The sequence below is a fragment of the Fundulus heteroclitus genome, chromosome 11 (assembly GCF_011125445.2).
Source record: "Fundulus heteroclitus isolate FHET01 chromosome 11, MU-UCD_Fhet_4.1, whole genome shotgun sequence".
In the NCBI taxonomy this organism is placed as follows: domain Eukaryota; kingdom Metazoa; phylum Chordata; class Actinopteri; order Cyprinodontiformes; family Fundulidae; genus Fundulus; species Fundulus heteroclitus.
The window spans coordinates 33,644,349-33,659,361 of record NC_046371.1 but is presented as its reverse complement, the minus strand read 5'-3'; the positions used below and the strand labels follow the sequence as shown (position 1 = coordinate 33,659,361).

At 42.6% G+C, this 15,013-nt stretch overlaps 1 protein-coding gene across 2 annotated transcripts in view; it reads right to left on the bottom strand.

Moving 5' to 3' along the window:
• The window catches only part of spns2 (spinster homolog 2 (Drosophila)), a 74,462-nt gene extending 70,217 nt beyond the window's left edge, over window positions 1-4,245 (bottom strand). For both annotated transcript variants that reach the window (XM_012865233.3, XM_012865232.3), the window contains exon 1: window positions 3,763-4,245. In XM_012865233.3, coding sequence (XP_012720687.1) covers window positions 3,763-3,994 — 232 coding nt within the window. In that variant the 5' untranslated portion in view covers window positions 3,995-4,245. The remainder of the gene's footprint in view (window positions 1-3,762) is intronic.
• Window positions 4,246-15,013: the final 10,768 nt, after the last annotated feature.

Genomic DNA, 15,013 nt, shown 5'->3' with positions numbered 1-15,013 from the left:
GGAGGACGAGCGAGTTCAGCTTCATCTGCTTGAGCCAGAATTTGAGTCCGATCATCCCCGGGCCATGACGGATGATGGTTTTCAGAACTTTAATATCCTGATGAGAATTTTGCATCACGTTGGTCCCTAGAAATATGGTCGCCTGGTGCTAACCTTTAGCAGAAACACTTGGTAATGTGGCAGTTCTTGGACCTAAGAAGAGTCTTAATAAAATGGATCAACCAGACTATTTGGTTTTTTACAACTTTGCCCGGCGCTATCGCAGGTTATTTTTGATCATGAAATCTGGCCATTCTGCTTCACGCTAATCCACGGTTGCCAAATCTTCATGGGAATTTCATACAGCATTTTCCCGTGCAGCTCAAACGTTTTTATACATAATCCAAGCACACACCTTTGAAGAAGGAATCAGATTATAAACATGTGAATAAAGCGCTTTGATAGGTTGCCTTGTGCCTCTAATGATGTCACCAGAGTCGCCCTGCATGCCAGCATGTTTTTTTAGGCAGGTAGATTACCTATTGATTAACTAACGATTCACAACAAAACGCAAAAGAAATAGCAAAACAGATCGTGATGTGTGGCGGTGCAGCTGAAAGGCTACATGTGAGGTGAGTTTGACTGGGTGCACGGAAAAGTCCGGATGGCAGCTTTAACATAAAGCTCCAAGTCATGAGGCGGCTGCCGCACACTGCCAGGTGCAATTTTCCCAGTCATTGTTACGGATCAGAATAGCTGTGCTCTCCAGAATGGTCACCGAGTGTCCCTGTGACAATGCCTCAGTGATCCCCGCACACTACAGCAAAGGCTGCTGGTACAAAGACCCTTTTACACTGATGTTGTAAGGGGGAGTAGGGGAGGCACAGCTCTGGTTCAGCTCTGCCAGCATTCAGCGTCCACTTGCCTCTGACTGCCTGCCACTGCAGCAGTCGACCACTCCCCTCAAACGTCCCATCGTGTATTCAGCCACTCTTGAAATGCTCCAGAGAGTCCTTCCTAATGCGTGTGTGTGTCTGTGTGTGTGTGTGTGCTTTCAGTGTTTGTGTTCGTGCGCCCATCCCTGCTTAATTGACATTAAGATCTATGAGTCGGGGAGGTACTTTGGGTACCTGCCCCTGAAAGCAGGAGAGAGGAAGGAGGAGGCAGAGCGGGCAGAAAAACAAAAGGAACCGAGGCCACACTTGCACATTCGGAGCTTGTTACCAGCAGATGCACTGCTCCCACTGGCTAATTACTGCTGCAACACAGCTTGCACTGCAGGACAGAAAAGCTTAAAGAGGAGGGGGGGGGGGATGGCAGAGACGCTGCAGATGATGTTTTGTGTGTATTAGCTGCTGTTGGATGCACATGGCTGATGGGAATCGCTGCCCTGATGCACATGCTGGCCATACATAATGCAGAACGGTCCAGCAGCGTTCAGGTGGCAGCGTCGGGAGGAGACCCCCCCTCCACTGCGATGGACAAGTTGCAGTCCATCGCAACCCCCCACCACCACCTTCCATGCCCACCTATTTGTGACCCCTCCGCACTCTTTAGACCTGCCTGCTCCCACTTCTCTCTCATCCCTCTTCATGCTCTCGTCCCATGGATGTCCGGGAAAATTCCCCTCCACTTCTCGCTGGATACTCTAAAAGAGCAGAATCGGGCTTGTGATGGAAATGCCAGTGGCTTTTGAGCTTAATGAGAGCTTTCCTCTGATCAAAGCATGAGGTGGTGTGAGAAAACAGGAGGACAAATGGCCCTTAAGAGCGGCGACTGACTCATCCTCCACTGTGGATGGTTTTGTTCTCCTTTTCCCTCAAACTATCATCTGACTGAGGTGTGCTCAGGGATGCTAAGATTAGATAGTGCATATGTGCACACATTCATGGCGTGGCCGTTCAGCTGAAGCCATCCTGCTCTAATGACTGTTCGCTCAGGCTTTCTACGGATGACCGACTGGACCTGAAACCTTCAGGATGATGAGGCCGATGGCATGCAGCTTTTAAACGCCTTCTCGGTGTCTGATTGACACTCCTTCTTTCTGCCAGAACTTGCAATGGAGAAAACCTCCGATTACAGCATTAATTGAAAATAGGAAATTACTGTGGCCCTACAGTGGTGTGGATACGGTTTGAACTTTTCCACATTTTTGTCAACTGATTCTAATTTTATTTGGAAATTATATTAAGAAAAGGAATACACGGTTCTCACAGTTTTAAAACAATAAAAATGTGAAAAAAGTGCATTCAGCCTTCTTTGCGCTGATACCCTAAAATAACTCTTATGAAGGAATTTCATTAGTAAATCCAGTTATGTGCTGGAAAGTAACATTACACATCACCCTAAATACACCATCCCCACGTTAAAGCAGGGTGCTGGCAGCACAATACTGTGGGAATGTAATTATTCCAGAAAGGGAGTGGACTTAAAAACATGATGAACGATTAGAGGCTGCACAGGACTTGAGAAGACTGGGGTTGTCCTTAAAACAGTACAACCTTAAACATGTGAGCGGAGCAATGATGGAAGGGAGTGAACACCAAACCATATTCACATGTTACAAAGGTCCAGTCAAAGTTCTGACCTCACTTCAATTGAGAGTCTGTGGCGACACCAGGAAAACTGCTGCTCATGAAGATAAATTGAACAATTTTGTAAAGACAAATTGACTTAATGTCTAGTTTTGAGACGTATGAGGTCTATCACATAAAATCCTAATAAATAAGGCTGTGGGTGTAAACTAAGAAATTTGTGATGCAGTGAAAGGCATGCCTAAATGTGACATGTATGAGGTTACATTCATGTACACCCTACTTGTGTAAGATCCAGTTCCAGTTAATAAGTCATTGGTGGCAACATTATATCATGTTTGCACATTAACCAGGATGGCATGCCTTTCCACCGAAGAGCCTGGCAAATTCCCTCTGTACTGATGCTGCAGCAGTATTTTTAACCCATTCAGCACCACGGTTCACTGATCAGAAGCATAAACATTAAATCCACCAAACACCAGCTGTTTGTCAATGCCGCAAGCAAGGATCAAATGAAAAATCAGTTTTAATTTATTGTATAAAAGGTCAAACACTTAATTCTTCGAAATGCATCTAACAGGTGACGCTTGAGAGCTTTGTTCTCTGCCTCAAGGGTGCAACTAAAGTCAGAGAATCTACTTCACTTGAGTGGGACTGGCAGCCTTTATAGACGCATCAAACCACCATCCAGGGCTCCAGGAAACAAGCAGGGAATCATGGCTATACTGTCATGTTGCCAGCGGATGAAAGATGAGCCCACACACACACACACATACAGACACACACACACACACACACACACACACACACACACACACAGTGGCTCCTCACGGTGTGTGAAAGCATGCAGTCAGGTTCGTGGGCGGTCGGAGAGCTACTCGCCTTAATTGATCGATTTTCAATCATCTTAACATCCGGGCGTCACATTAAAAAAACAAAAAAAAATCTTTATACTCGGGGATTTTAGTGAGCGATAAGGAGGGCGCATATCTGATTCAATCAACCGCTCTGCATGCAGCTACAAGACAAGCACCAGAAACAGCGGACGGTCCATTGTTCCGCCCGTCTCAGCTGAGGTGAGCTGGTTGCGCACGGAGCCGCTCGCTGGCCAATTAGAGCGCAATCACTCCAGCCAATAAACTAAATAAAGCTGTTCCATTGCTTCCACGGGGGAAACCTGATGCGGATGAATCAATCTCACATCCTATTTTTTTTTTTTTTTAAAGAAGTAATAAATCACATCTCTTACCAGCCACTGTGTATCTGTCCATGTAGTTGAGGACATTCCCAAAGCTGAGGATCCCCGCAGCGGCAGCCGGTGAGCGGCACCGGAGCAGCGCCGCGCGGAATTTCTGGCCGGGTTTGCAGGGGTGAAGGTCCGGGCTGGGCATTAGTCCGGGGCTCATGCTGCCCGACAGCGTGCGCACCTCGTCCGAACTGCTGCAGCCTTCGATCTCGCATCCATCGCTTTCCACGCACATGATTTTCTGGCACGGAAGATCCAGCGCAGAAGAGTGAGGGAGAGAAAAGGTGTGGGAGAGAGCTCGGGAGAAGAAAACAGTTCAGGGGGAGGGGGGAGCAAACGTAGAGCTGCGGTCACTGGGTTTGGCTGAGATCAGATGTTGTCTTCTTTGGAGAGGCGCAGGATCTTCTCCGAATCATATTTCTGCTAGTTGTGGACGGTGACGGACGGCTGAGCGCTCCTTAGCTGCTCTCTCTCTCTTTCCACTGTAGTGAGGGGGCGTGACGTGGCTCTAACTCCTCCCCCCGGTCAGTCTGATTCTTGCACCTGATTCTTGGAGATGCTGGGAGATCAGCATGACTGTGTGCGGTTTTTCAGCGGGCAGATCACAGTATTAACGACCGGGCGTCATTTCCTTTTTGTTATCTATTAGGCATTTACATCACAGCCTTTTGTACAATTAAAAGGCTGTTTAGGGATTCAATGATGCTTTTTATTATTAGGCTCCTGAATAACTGGGGCAATCTAAGTCGGTCACAAAGCTAAAGGTGCGACTCAAAAACTCTTCCCTATAGGCTATTTCAACAGTGTCATTTTAAAAGTCAAACTCGTTCCCGTATTTGCTAATCTCTTATGTCTTATTTCATCGGCCATCGGTAACCAGGAACTTTAAAATGCAGTTTTCGAATGCAGATTTCATTTCACAGCATCTGAACTAGATTTAAGTAAGAACTTTGACTAGGCCACTCGAAAACACTTTTTTTTAATTTGCTTGTTTTTTTTGTCTTTTATCTTTTTATTTAGCTTAACATGAACTGCCTGGTTAAGGTCGTGTCACAGCATTAAAAACAAATATGAGTCCAAACTTTGACTAGGCCAAAACCTTTATTTTACGTTATTCTGAGCCATTCACAAGTGGATTTTGCTGGTATTCTGGATTGTTGTCTTGTTACATAACTTTGCTTGAGTTTCTGGTGATGAACTGAAGGATGGTTCTTCTCTTTCAAGGTGCTCTGTTAGAGAGCAAACTTCGTTTTTTTTTTTTTCTTGGGGGTGGTTTACTTTTGATAAAATTATATGTCAGGTAATAATCTGGCATGCATGTGGCTAGTGAAGTTAAACCCAATATGATGTGGGCTAAAATAATTATTTAATAAAATAAATAATAATTTTAAAATTCCATCTTTTTTACTCATATTATCTTTGACTGATATCAAACTTAGTTTCTTTATTCAAACATTTAATTGTGACCAACAAAAAAAAACAAAACTTAATGACTGCAAATAAACATAACAAATAAAAAGTTTAACTAATCTGCACAATGAAAAAAATCACAGCATTGTAATATATTGATTAATTACAGAGGAGTGAGACATTTCAAGCATTTACTTATGAAATTTGCTGATTATTAAAGCTAAGCCATCCATCCTTTCTTTTCCTCTACCTTCTTTATCCATGAAGGGTCACTGGGGCTGGTGAAAATTTGCTTTCTTTCTATCCATCTAAAACATGGAGCCAGCATCATTTGTCGGCATCACTGGAAAAGACTGTAAAAACCCTTCAAAATAAATTCCTCTTTTACTGCTGTAGCGTCATCCTTCACTGAAGAAAAAAATAACCTGAGAACTTTATTCAGTGGTGTAAAAAACTGAATTTATATATTTTTTTACAAAAAACTGTTTTATAAAGACTTCACGAAGCCAAGTCAAGTGCACTCCAACTCCAACAAGGTTGCCAGGACCTAAGGAACAGAAACAGAGCCCCAGCATCACCAATTCTTCATTTATCTTTTTTACTTTTGGGGTTTTGTGCCTCTAGTGGCGTTTAGTTGGAACTACGCTGACAGGAAATAGGGTTGAGAAAGTTGGGTGGAAAATCATTCGGAAAAGGACTACGGGCTGGGACTCGAACCTGGGACAGTCGTGGCCAGGACAGAGTCCTCCTTACATGTTAACCCCGTACCACCACCCTGCTCCTTCTTCATCATACATCAAAACCAAAGCCCACAGTTCCAGTTAAAGTCAATAGAGTTGAGCAAACAGCATTAACAGTTGAGACAATAGGACAGAAAAGGCTTTTTTCCTGACATACAAAACGCTCATTGGTGTGTAGATAGGATCTGAAGCCGTAATGAAGACATGGTGAATCCCAGCTGGATGTCCATGACCGTGAGCTTTGTTACTATCCTGCTCATTACACAAGGTGGCAAGATAAATATAGATCCTCGTCCAGCCAAGAAACCAACGGCTAAAAAAGCTTATCTACTGGGTCATGTCATATTTATAATACAGGGATACAGAAAGTCATGGATTACAAATTAGATGTTCCTTAAAGATCACACCAGGTTCAAAAGGCAGAGCATAAGTGTAGAAAATTGGGAAAATGCTTTTTTCCAAATAGCTAATAAAAATTACCAGGCAAGGTGTTCAAGATGCATGAAAGTGTTTTGGTTAGACATCCATGTCTGAATTATGTTTTTGCAAGGAGTCTTGCACAAAGCACAAATTAACAGAACTTCAAGGAGCACCAGAAGTGATCAGATTAGCAGCACAAAAAAGGGATTGGATCCTCCTGGGAGTGAGAGCTGATAGGAGATGAGATCATCCCACATTAAGCTCTTAACGTCGCTGCTGAGTCACACAGTGGCTTCATGTAGGTCATAGCCAAAATCATAAAAAGAATTTTATAATACAGTTATTGTGGTTATTTTTTATACTGTTTTGTTTTCTTTGAAAGCTGGGAGCTAAAACTGGTCTGACATGTATGAATGAGCTCTAATACACATTAAAAGGCTGCCTGAAATGTTAGTTTGAACTGGGAGCTCCACTGTGTCTAGTTCAGCTTTCTTTGTGTTAATTATTCACCTTCCCTCGGTTGGCCTATTTTGCTCTCCTCCACATCTGTTACTTTTCCCCTGATTAGCACAACTGGAGCCAGTGTCATTCTCCACTCTTCCCTCAGTTAATAGGCTCGCTGATTTTCATTATTTTTTGCTGGGTTCTCCCGTTACTCTGCCCGCTCTCCATGTCCTGCTCTTCGTGTAAAAGGTCCCCAGGTTTTCTGTTTATATTATTAAACCTCCATCATGCTCATCCCTAGTTCCTTTCTACATTTTAGTCCTACTCTTGACATACAAAACATGACGTAGAGGTTTTGAGAAAGAGGGGAAAGACGTGTGGCAAAGGTCCAAGGGCTGGGACTTAAACCCAGGATAGCCACTTTGAAAACTGAGGCCTCCAAAAATAAGTCCTGTACTCTGTGCCCTGTGCCATCGCTGCACTCAGTATCACAAGGATTATTTTTAAACCCATTCTGGGAGATGCTTTCAGACCTTTCCAGAGACATTCACCATAATCTGAGTAAAGTCTTAGTTACTTACACTCTGTTACTGTTTTGTTATCTAACCCTGCAATTATTGTCTAAGTGAAATAAAACGTGCAAGAACCCACCCAATTTTTGTATTGTTTCCAACATTCACAGGTGGAATCAGAGTATGAATCCAGGGTCAAAAACAGTACACCCGTGTGCATTTTCCACATCCAAAGAATTACTAATCGAATCAGAACTGCTTATCAACTTCAATATCCTGGTTGTCTGTGGAATTTTCTGTACAGCACACAACCAACAGGATATTAAATTGCATATATAATTTCTCAACCAAGAATGATCTTCCCTAGACTGCATTTCAAACACTTTAAACCCTAAAAAATTGCAGTCTCAAAGCTATAGTTGACAATCCTGTTCAGAAACACTTTTGTTATACTAAGTAAAATGGTCCTTAATATTAATATATATATATAATATTTAGTACCATTGTCATTTTCTTCTTATAGTGCACAGAACAATGTTTCAGGCCCCATGTGTTGCACTGGGATGGAGCCAAATCATCTCCTCTCCGAGATAGGAATCCCTGAAATCGTTCCCAGCACCAAATAGTTGGCCAAGAAAGCAGTGCAGCATAGCATAAAACCCAACTCATGATGTCGAACAGGGAGATGTGAATGAAAGAAAGAACACAAAATGCTGTTGATTTTTAGCCAAATGAGTAGAGTTGGTTGTATCAGTGAGAGGTGGGCGGACTGAGAGAGAGACAGATTTCTATTAAGTCTTGTTTGATTTTGCTGAAAAGCAGAGGGTATGTTGGCCAGTGAACAAATAACTTTGTGACATTTATCCTGAGGTAGTTACTTCCCCAAAAAAATTAGCCTTGCTCAATTAGCTTAGCCGGTGAAACTCCAATGGAAACATGACGAAGAGAAAGATGTGAGGAAAAATAGAGAAAGAAAAGGGAGGCTGAATGCTGGCTTCAGAAAGAAAGACGGCTGGGTGCCTCTGCCTGGCTGCAGAAACTTGGCATTCAGAGGATATCAGGCTTGAATTAGGAACACATTAACATGCACTGGATGGGACCTGCATCGTTTGATTTAGATTAAAAGGAGAAACCTCTTTCAATAGAACCTGTACAGTTCCTTTATTTCAATAAGGTACCTCCAAAGCAATCATGTGCTTGTAACACAAAGACATCGGCACCTGAAATCTCTCGCCGTCGGTTCTGTAAATTATATTGCAAAAAGCTCAGCCTGAAACAGATGAAGCCATCCAGACAACAATCCTGGTGACTGAACCCAGAAAACGTGCAGAAAGGGGGTAGACAGGGTTAAAGTGGTCTGTGGCTTATAGAAGGGAGCGTCAGCAGAGTGGGGGTCTGTCTCCCTTCTGTGGAGATCCCTGCTTCTCCCCCTAACACTTTCTTTGGCTTGTGTTTGATATGCTGCTTGTGTCGGTGGGATCCTGTTTGCTTTTCCGCGGAGTAGAATGGCTTGGTGGATCCGTGGCTATCTCTCTCTGTGTTCTTGTCTGCCGTTTAGAGGCACCGAGTCACAGCGCCAGCCTTCCTTCCTGTCTCTGTGCGGGGCCAGGCCTGTGGTGCAGGATGGGAGATAACCTGCTAATCGCTGGCTTGGTGCAGTGCCTGCAGCACGATAAGGTCTGGCGTCTTCTTCCAGGAAAGTTTAAATGTCCCTTTGCCACGTGTGTCTGTCAGCTGTGTGTCTATCAGCTGTTCCTCTGGTCTTTACCACTTCCACACCACAGAAACATCCAGGCTCTTCTTGAGGAACAAATAGTAGTTCAAACAAAAACAGAACCTCCAGTCCCACTTAACGCATTCAAAAGACACTATAAGGATGCTTAAGTTGTAATAAATTATTTCCGGATTATATTTTGGATCATACATCTGTAAAAATCAAGTGGAGTGAGAGGATAAAATCTCCAGTGTCATTAAGGGCAACCTGACATATGTGGCCCTTCTATTGTCTCCGTCAGCCGTGTTTATGAGCATTGCAGCCTAAACTTTTGCTTCCTGTGCCAAGAAGCAGCATTCTCTTGGAACACTGTGTACATTAGAGCTCAATAAGGAGGGATCTGAGTGCTCCATCTCCACCCTCAACGTTGGAAAATCCCCACCAGTTGGACCAGCAGCATCCCATCGCTTTAGGAATGCAATATAGCATTCCTAATGCAATGCAATAAAGGAACAGGGAAGCTTTAGGTCACATTATATTTCCTCAAAATCTGCCTCTGTCACGTGATTGGGTCATGTTCAGTGGACCCAGAGGACACGCCGGCCACGGCTGCTGGATGACGATGTCATATTCATACTGTGTTTTGGGGTTTTTCTGTTTGTCACTGCATGATTATGTAACACGTCAGAGTTTGTATTTAAGCATCGGACATTTCTTTACGTTCAGCTGAGAACCACCTGATTCAGCCGCGAGCTGCCGAGGGACCTAAAGAAAACCTTGTGTCATAAATCAGCAGCCACGTTTCTACGGTATACGTTGTATAAAAAAAAGACACAGGACCTTTTCTCACTGCCTGATCTTATCTTCTGTCAAAACGTCTCTTTAACTTTCTTCAAGTTCTGAAGTACACTTTCTCAGTGTTTGGCACTGGCCTTTTAAACAGTATGACCAGGGTCAGACGATTTCTTTCACAGGCTTCTCACAATAGTTTTCTGGAATTTTGGCCCAGACAGAACTGGTCTAACTGATCCAGTTTGTGAGCCACCTTTACTCTCGCACACCTTTTCAGCTCTGCCAGCAAACCCTCCATTGTACTAGAATGGTATTACCTATGTGATGGCCGATCCAAAATATTGACATTGCTGTCCTCAAGCCCATTTACACCTAACATGGTTATATGTTTAGGGTTACTGTCCTTTCGGAAGACCCATTTGCACCCAATCTTGAACTTTTAGCTTCATCAGACCACAGGATGTGTCTCCTACACTTAGGGTGTTTTTGTTAGAAAGTCATTTATTTTAGTAACCTGATTCAATATGGGGAAACACATTTAACAGATTAACACAGACTGATGATGTTTTAAAGGCCTTTAGTTCTGTTAGTTATGATTATTTTTTCCACCTCCAGCTAACAAAAACACAGCATTTAAGATTAGAAAATTGCATCAGACCGATAAAAAAAGCAAATTTTTCATGAAGAAATAAGGACTTTATGAAAAGTATCTTTAAGACTGGCTTAAAGAGTTTTTTTTAAAAAAAAGGTACTTTTAATGTGACAAACAAGCCTCTTAGAAATTAATTTTCTAATTTATTGATTATGACAAGTGCAAACTGTAATCTGTGTTTTTACGTTGCGTTTGGTGTGATAGCTTCATCCTCTCTGAGTGTCCATTCAGTCCTTGATGATGCAGTATTATAGAATATGTTTGGGATTAATGATGTAATTTAACATTGAGTAGAATTGAATTTGCTGTGGATAACACCACTCCTATCTGCTTCAGCCAGTGCCCTCACTTGGTCTTTCACCTTTGTTCTGCAGTTGATGCACCTCTCTCACCTGAACATGTTCCTCTGTGTGTTTATGTTCCCAAAGGGGAAACAGAAAGCTAAATGAATGTTCTGCCTCCCATCTAGAGGCCTTCAGCTCGTCCCATGACTCAGCTGTTATCTTCACGTACATGGGGCACATAGTAAGAGCGTCCAACCTTCCCTGATGTGTGGTCTTTACAGCAGCAGCCTTATGTCTGCTCCCCCTCGCATACATTTGTTTTTGGAGCCGAAGCCGTCTAGGCCCGGCCCAGCCTTAAGGTGAAGGACCAACTACTTCGACCTCTCCGTGTTCATTGTGACCTCCTGACTGTCTGAGACTGCCTGTAAGTTTCAGGAGCAGCTGCATGCGTGCAGCCGCTTGAGTGTTTGGCTGCCAAGCAGCTGAGGTTTGGAACAGATGTGGGGAGATGTCTCCCCTCCTTGGAAGTCTGATTCGGAGGGGCTCTTTTATTTTCCCATAATCCTTTAATCTGTAGACCAGGGGCTACATATAGGTTCATGTAAATACTGAACTGTCATGGCCGCTGCACAATGAGTCAGCTCTCTTCAGGCTGGTTCCAGCAAACCTTTGCAGCTGGAATGCTAAACACACAAGTCAACATATTGCACCTTGTCAAAGTATTCATACCTTTTGAAATTGTTTACATCTTGTCACAATCCAACCCCAACTCTCAATGTATTTTAATGAGGTTTTTTTTCTGGTGTGTCTGACCAAAAACGGGGTGACACATTATTTTGAAGTGAAAGGAAAACGATACGTGACTCTCAACATTGTCTTTCACATTTGATAGACATTAAATGGCGACGGCAATCGGAAGGTTGTGGGTTCGATTCCAGCTTCCCCTTGACATATGTTAATGTGCCCCTGGGCAAGGCACTTAACCCCAAGTTGCCTACTGAGCTGCGTCTAGGTGTATGAATGTGTGTGCATTAGTGTGAGCGACTGGGTGAATGTGGCTACAGCGCTTTGGGTGGTCAGCATGACTGGAAAAGCACTATATAAGTACAGTCCATTTACCATTTAAATCTGAAAAAGGTATGCTGTAATAGCCCTAAATAAAATCCAGTCCTATCATCTGCCTTCGGACATCACCTTATTAGTTTGTTAGTCCAACACTGTGTAACGTAATCTCAGTATGAACACAGCTGTGCTGCGAAGGCCTCAGAGGTTTGGTGTAGGTGCGGTACATCGCCCACCATCAGTACAGTGGAAAATGGTAGTGGCAGCTTCATGCTGTGGGGAAGCTCAACAGAGTTGATAGGAGGATGGATGAAGCCAAATTCAGTGTAATCCTGGAAAGAATAATTTTAGAATTGGTAAAAGACTAGAGAACGAGGCATTTGTTGACCTACTAACAAGACAATGACTCTAAACGTACAGCCAGAGCTACAATGGAATGGTTTCCATAAAAGCATATTTGGATGGTGGTAAGGCCTGGGTATAGCCCAGACCTGAACGCTGTTAGGAAGCTGTGGCATACTTAAATGTTGACATTCAAAGATGCTTTCCGTTTTATCTGACTGACCTTGAGCTATTTGCAAATAGGGCAGAAAATTCTTTGTCTTGATGGGCAGTGCTTAGAGAGACAAATCCTAAAACACTTGTAGCTGTAAATGCAAGGAAAGGTGGTTCTATGAAGCTTTGACACAGGCAGGCTGATAACAAATGCATGCCGCACTTTTCAGATATGTTTTTATTTTTTATTTTTCAATGCTTACAACCTTGGGCCCGTTCTTCGTATGTTGCTTAAAACATCCGAGATCAAATGACACATCCAAGATGATTTCATCCGGCTAATCATGATCCGGCTAATTGGGTTCTTCGAACACACCTGTTGTTTATGATTAGTATGGCTGGATTGAGTTATCTGAGATAACTGCGCGTTCATGCGTTTGTTTAAAAGGGGGAATGTATCGATAGTAGAAACAATGATCAGCAACGCTGCTATTGGCTGTTTAGCATGGCCAAAGAACGCCCATAGTTTTTCTCCCAAGCAGAACAAGAGCTTTTAATGGAAGGTTATGCTGAATTTGAGTCATTAAAAAAATAAACGTCAGGGAACCCCTCAAAGTCTGCTAAAGGCAGGAGAGAGGGCTGGCAAAAAGCAGCAGACAAATTAGATGCGTAAATACTGTCCATGTTAGATGTTTCTATCACTTTATACAGAATGTATTTGCATTTTAATAATCTCATATTTTGTTTGTTCTTTTATATCAGAGCCTCCACAGGACCCACTAGAACATGGGGACAAGTAAAAGTGAAATACAAGAATATTCTACAAAATGGTAGCCTTTAATTATTATACTTTATTTTAAAAAGCCACTTGTTATGTCAAGAGATCCAAATTTCGGTGTCATTCCTTAGACACTGGAAGTAAATGACGCGTGCAAACCGGGAATTTTAACTAAAAAAACTAAAAAAAAAAAGTTCTTCCTTTTCCAAGTCATCCACAGTTTACACGGTAAAACTGTATTGCTCCATGTCTAGATAATCCATCCATAGTTTTTTTCTAATACAATATACGGCTCGACAAGGAAGCAAGCCTTTCAAAGTAAAACTAAACTTCACAATAAAATGGCCTGAACAAATCGTCTTACTAAATATGATAAAAAAAATAAAAAGCAAACCATCATACAAATAACTTAAATATTTTCTATTTATGTCTCTAACACCACCTTTTCCTCTTTAAAAGCCACTGTTAAATGATGTGCTTGTCTGTTTATAACAGCCACCAAGAAAAATCTCTCTACAATTACACTGCTGCGCTAAAGGATCCTGTCTATTGCGCAATACGCGATTCATTCGAAAAACTCTAAAATTATTCTTGCACCTTCCGCAACAGGTTGCAGTCGTAAAAATGGACATGGCTACGGCAGACTTCCCTACCTCCTCCGCTTATACAGCTGCGATCTAATCCTGTTTACATGAAATAAGCCTGCTCGCGAACAAGCTTGCGCACATGTTGCTATGACAGCAAGTGCAAGATGAGTTTCGAAGAACCAAACGATCCAAGATCATGCCAAATCGTCAACAATCAAATCCAGCTAACTGAGTTAGCGACGTACGAAAAACGGACCCCTTGACTCACTTTGTGTATGTAAATGACAAAATGTGGTTAGTTTGAAGAGGTGTTGACATCTTGGCAAGGCACTGTGCACATAACACACACACACACAAACAAACACACACACACACACATAAAAACATTTGAGCTGATACCCGTATGTATGATGTCAGCATGGTGACCTTAAATAATCCTCCACTGTTGTGTGTTTAGCTGAAAAATAAATAAATAAATAAATAAAACTTATAGATCCTTGTTTTGATTAACGCTAATGATTTCTAAACGTCAAATTAAGATACTGCCCAAGTTGTCACTTACACATTTCTTCAAATTTTTATGTGACAGCCTACACACAAACTGAGTGCTCTCTCAAACTCCCACCCGCCCTCCATGGGCAACTTTTATTTAACTTAAGGGAAACATCTTGTTGTTTTTTTGGCTTTTTTTGGCTATGACTTACTTGTAACACACAGTTTTAGTGTTATTATTGTCTTTTTTAAATGGAAATGCCACATGATGTAATTGTCCATACGAGTGACAGCACAGATGTCGGAGGGGCACACTTAGTCCATGTGACGTCAGAATCCGCAGCAGTTTGCCAACGATAAGGACCGTGAACAGCTTCACATCTACCACAACTGTGGTTTAACTCCTCTTATCACTGTTCTGTGGAAGGGTGAGAGCAGTGCAAACATGGTGTAGATATGTTGTCTTTTCTCTGACAGCAAATTTGTGCTTTGTACACAAGGCATTTCTGGTTATTAATGATATCATCACTGCATTCTGATTGAGGACTACTCCCTTGTAGCTCCTTCATGTGATTGTGTCCTCATCCCTGAGTAAATAGCGACAGGACAGGATCAGCTCCCTCAGTTGCTCAGCCTGTGCAGTTTATTAGCCATTGTGACAGTTTCCTGTAAAGCTGGGCTCAACGTGACGGAAACGGAGAGGTATGCAGATAAAGTGCCCCGAAACATGGATCACAATAGCCATTGTGTTTTAGAAGCAGGTCAATCTGTAACCTCCACAATATTTTTCCACATACCTTTCAGGGTGCGTGTGTGTTCTTGCTTGTTGTCCAAAATGCAGTGCCCGATTATTTCCCTCAGTGTACTGAGCA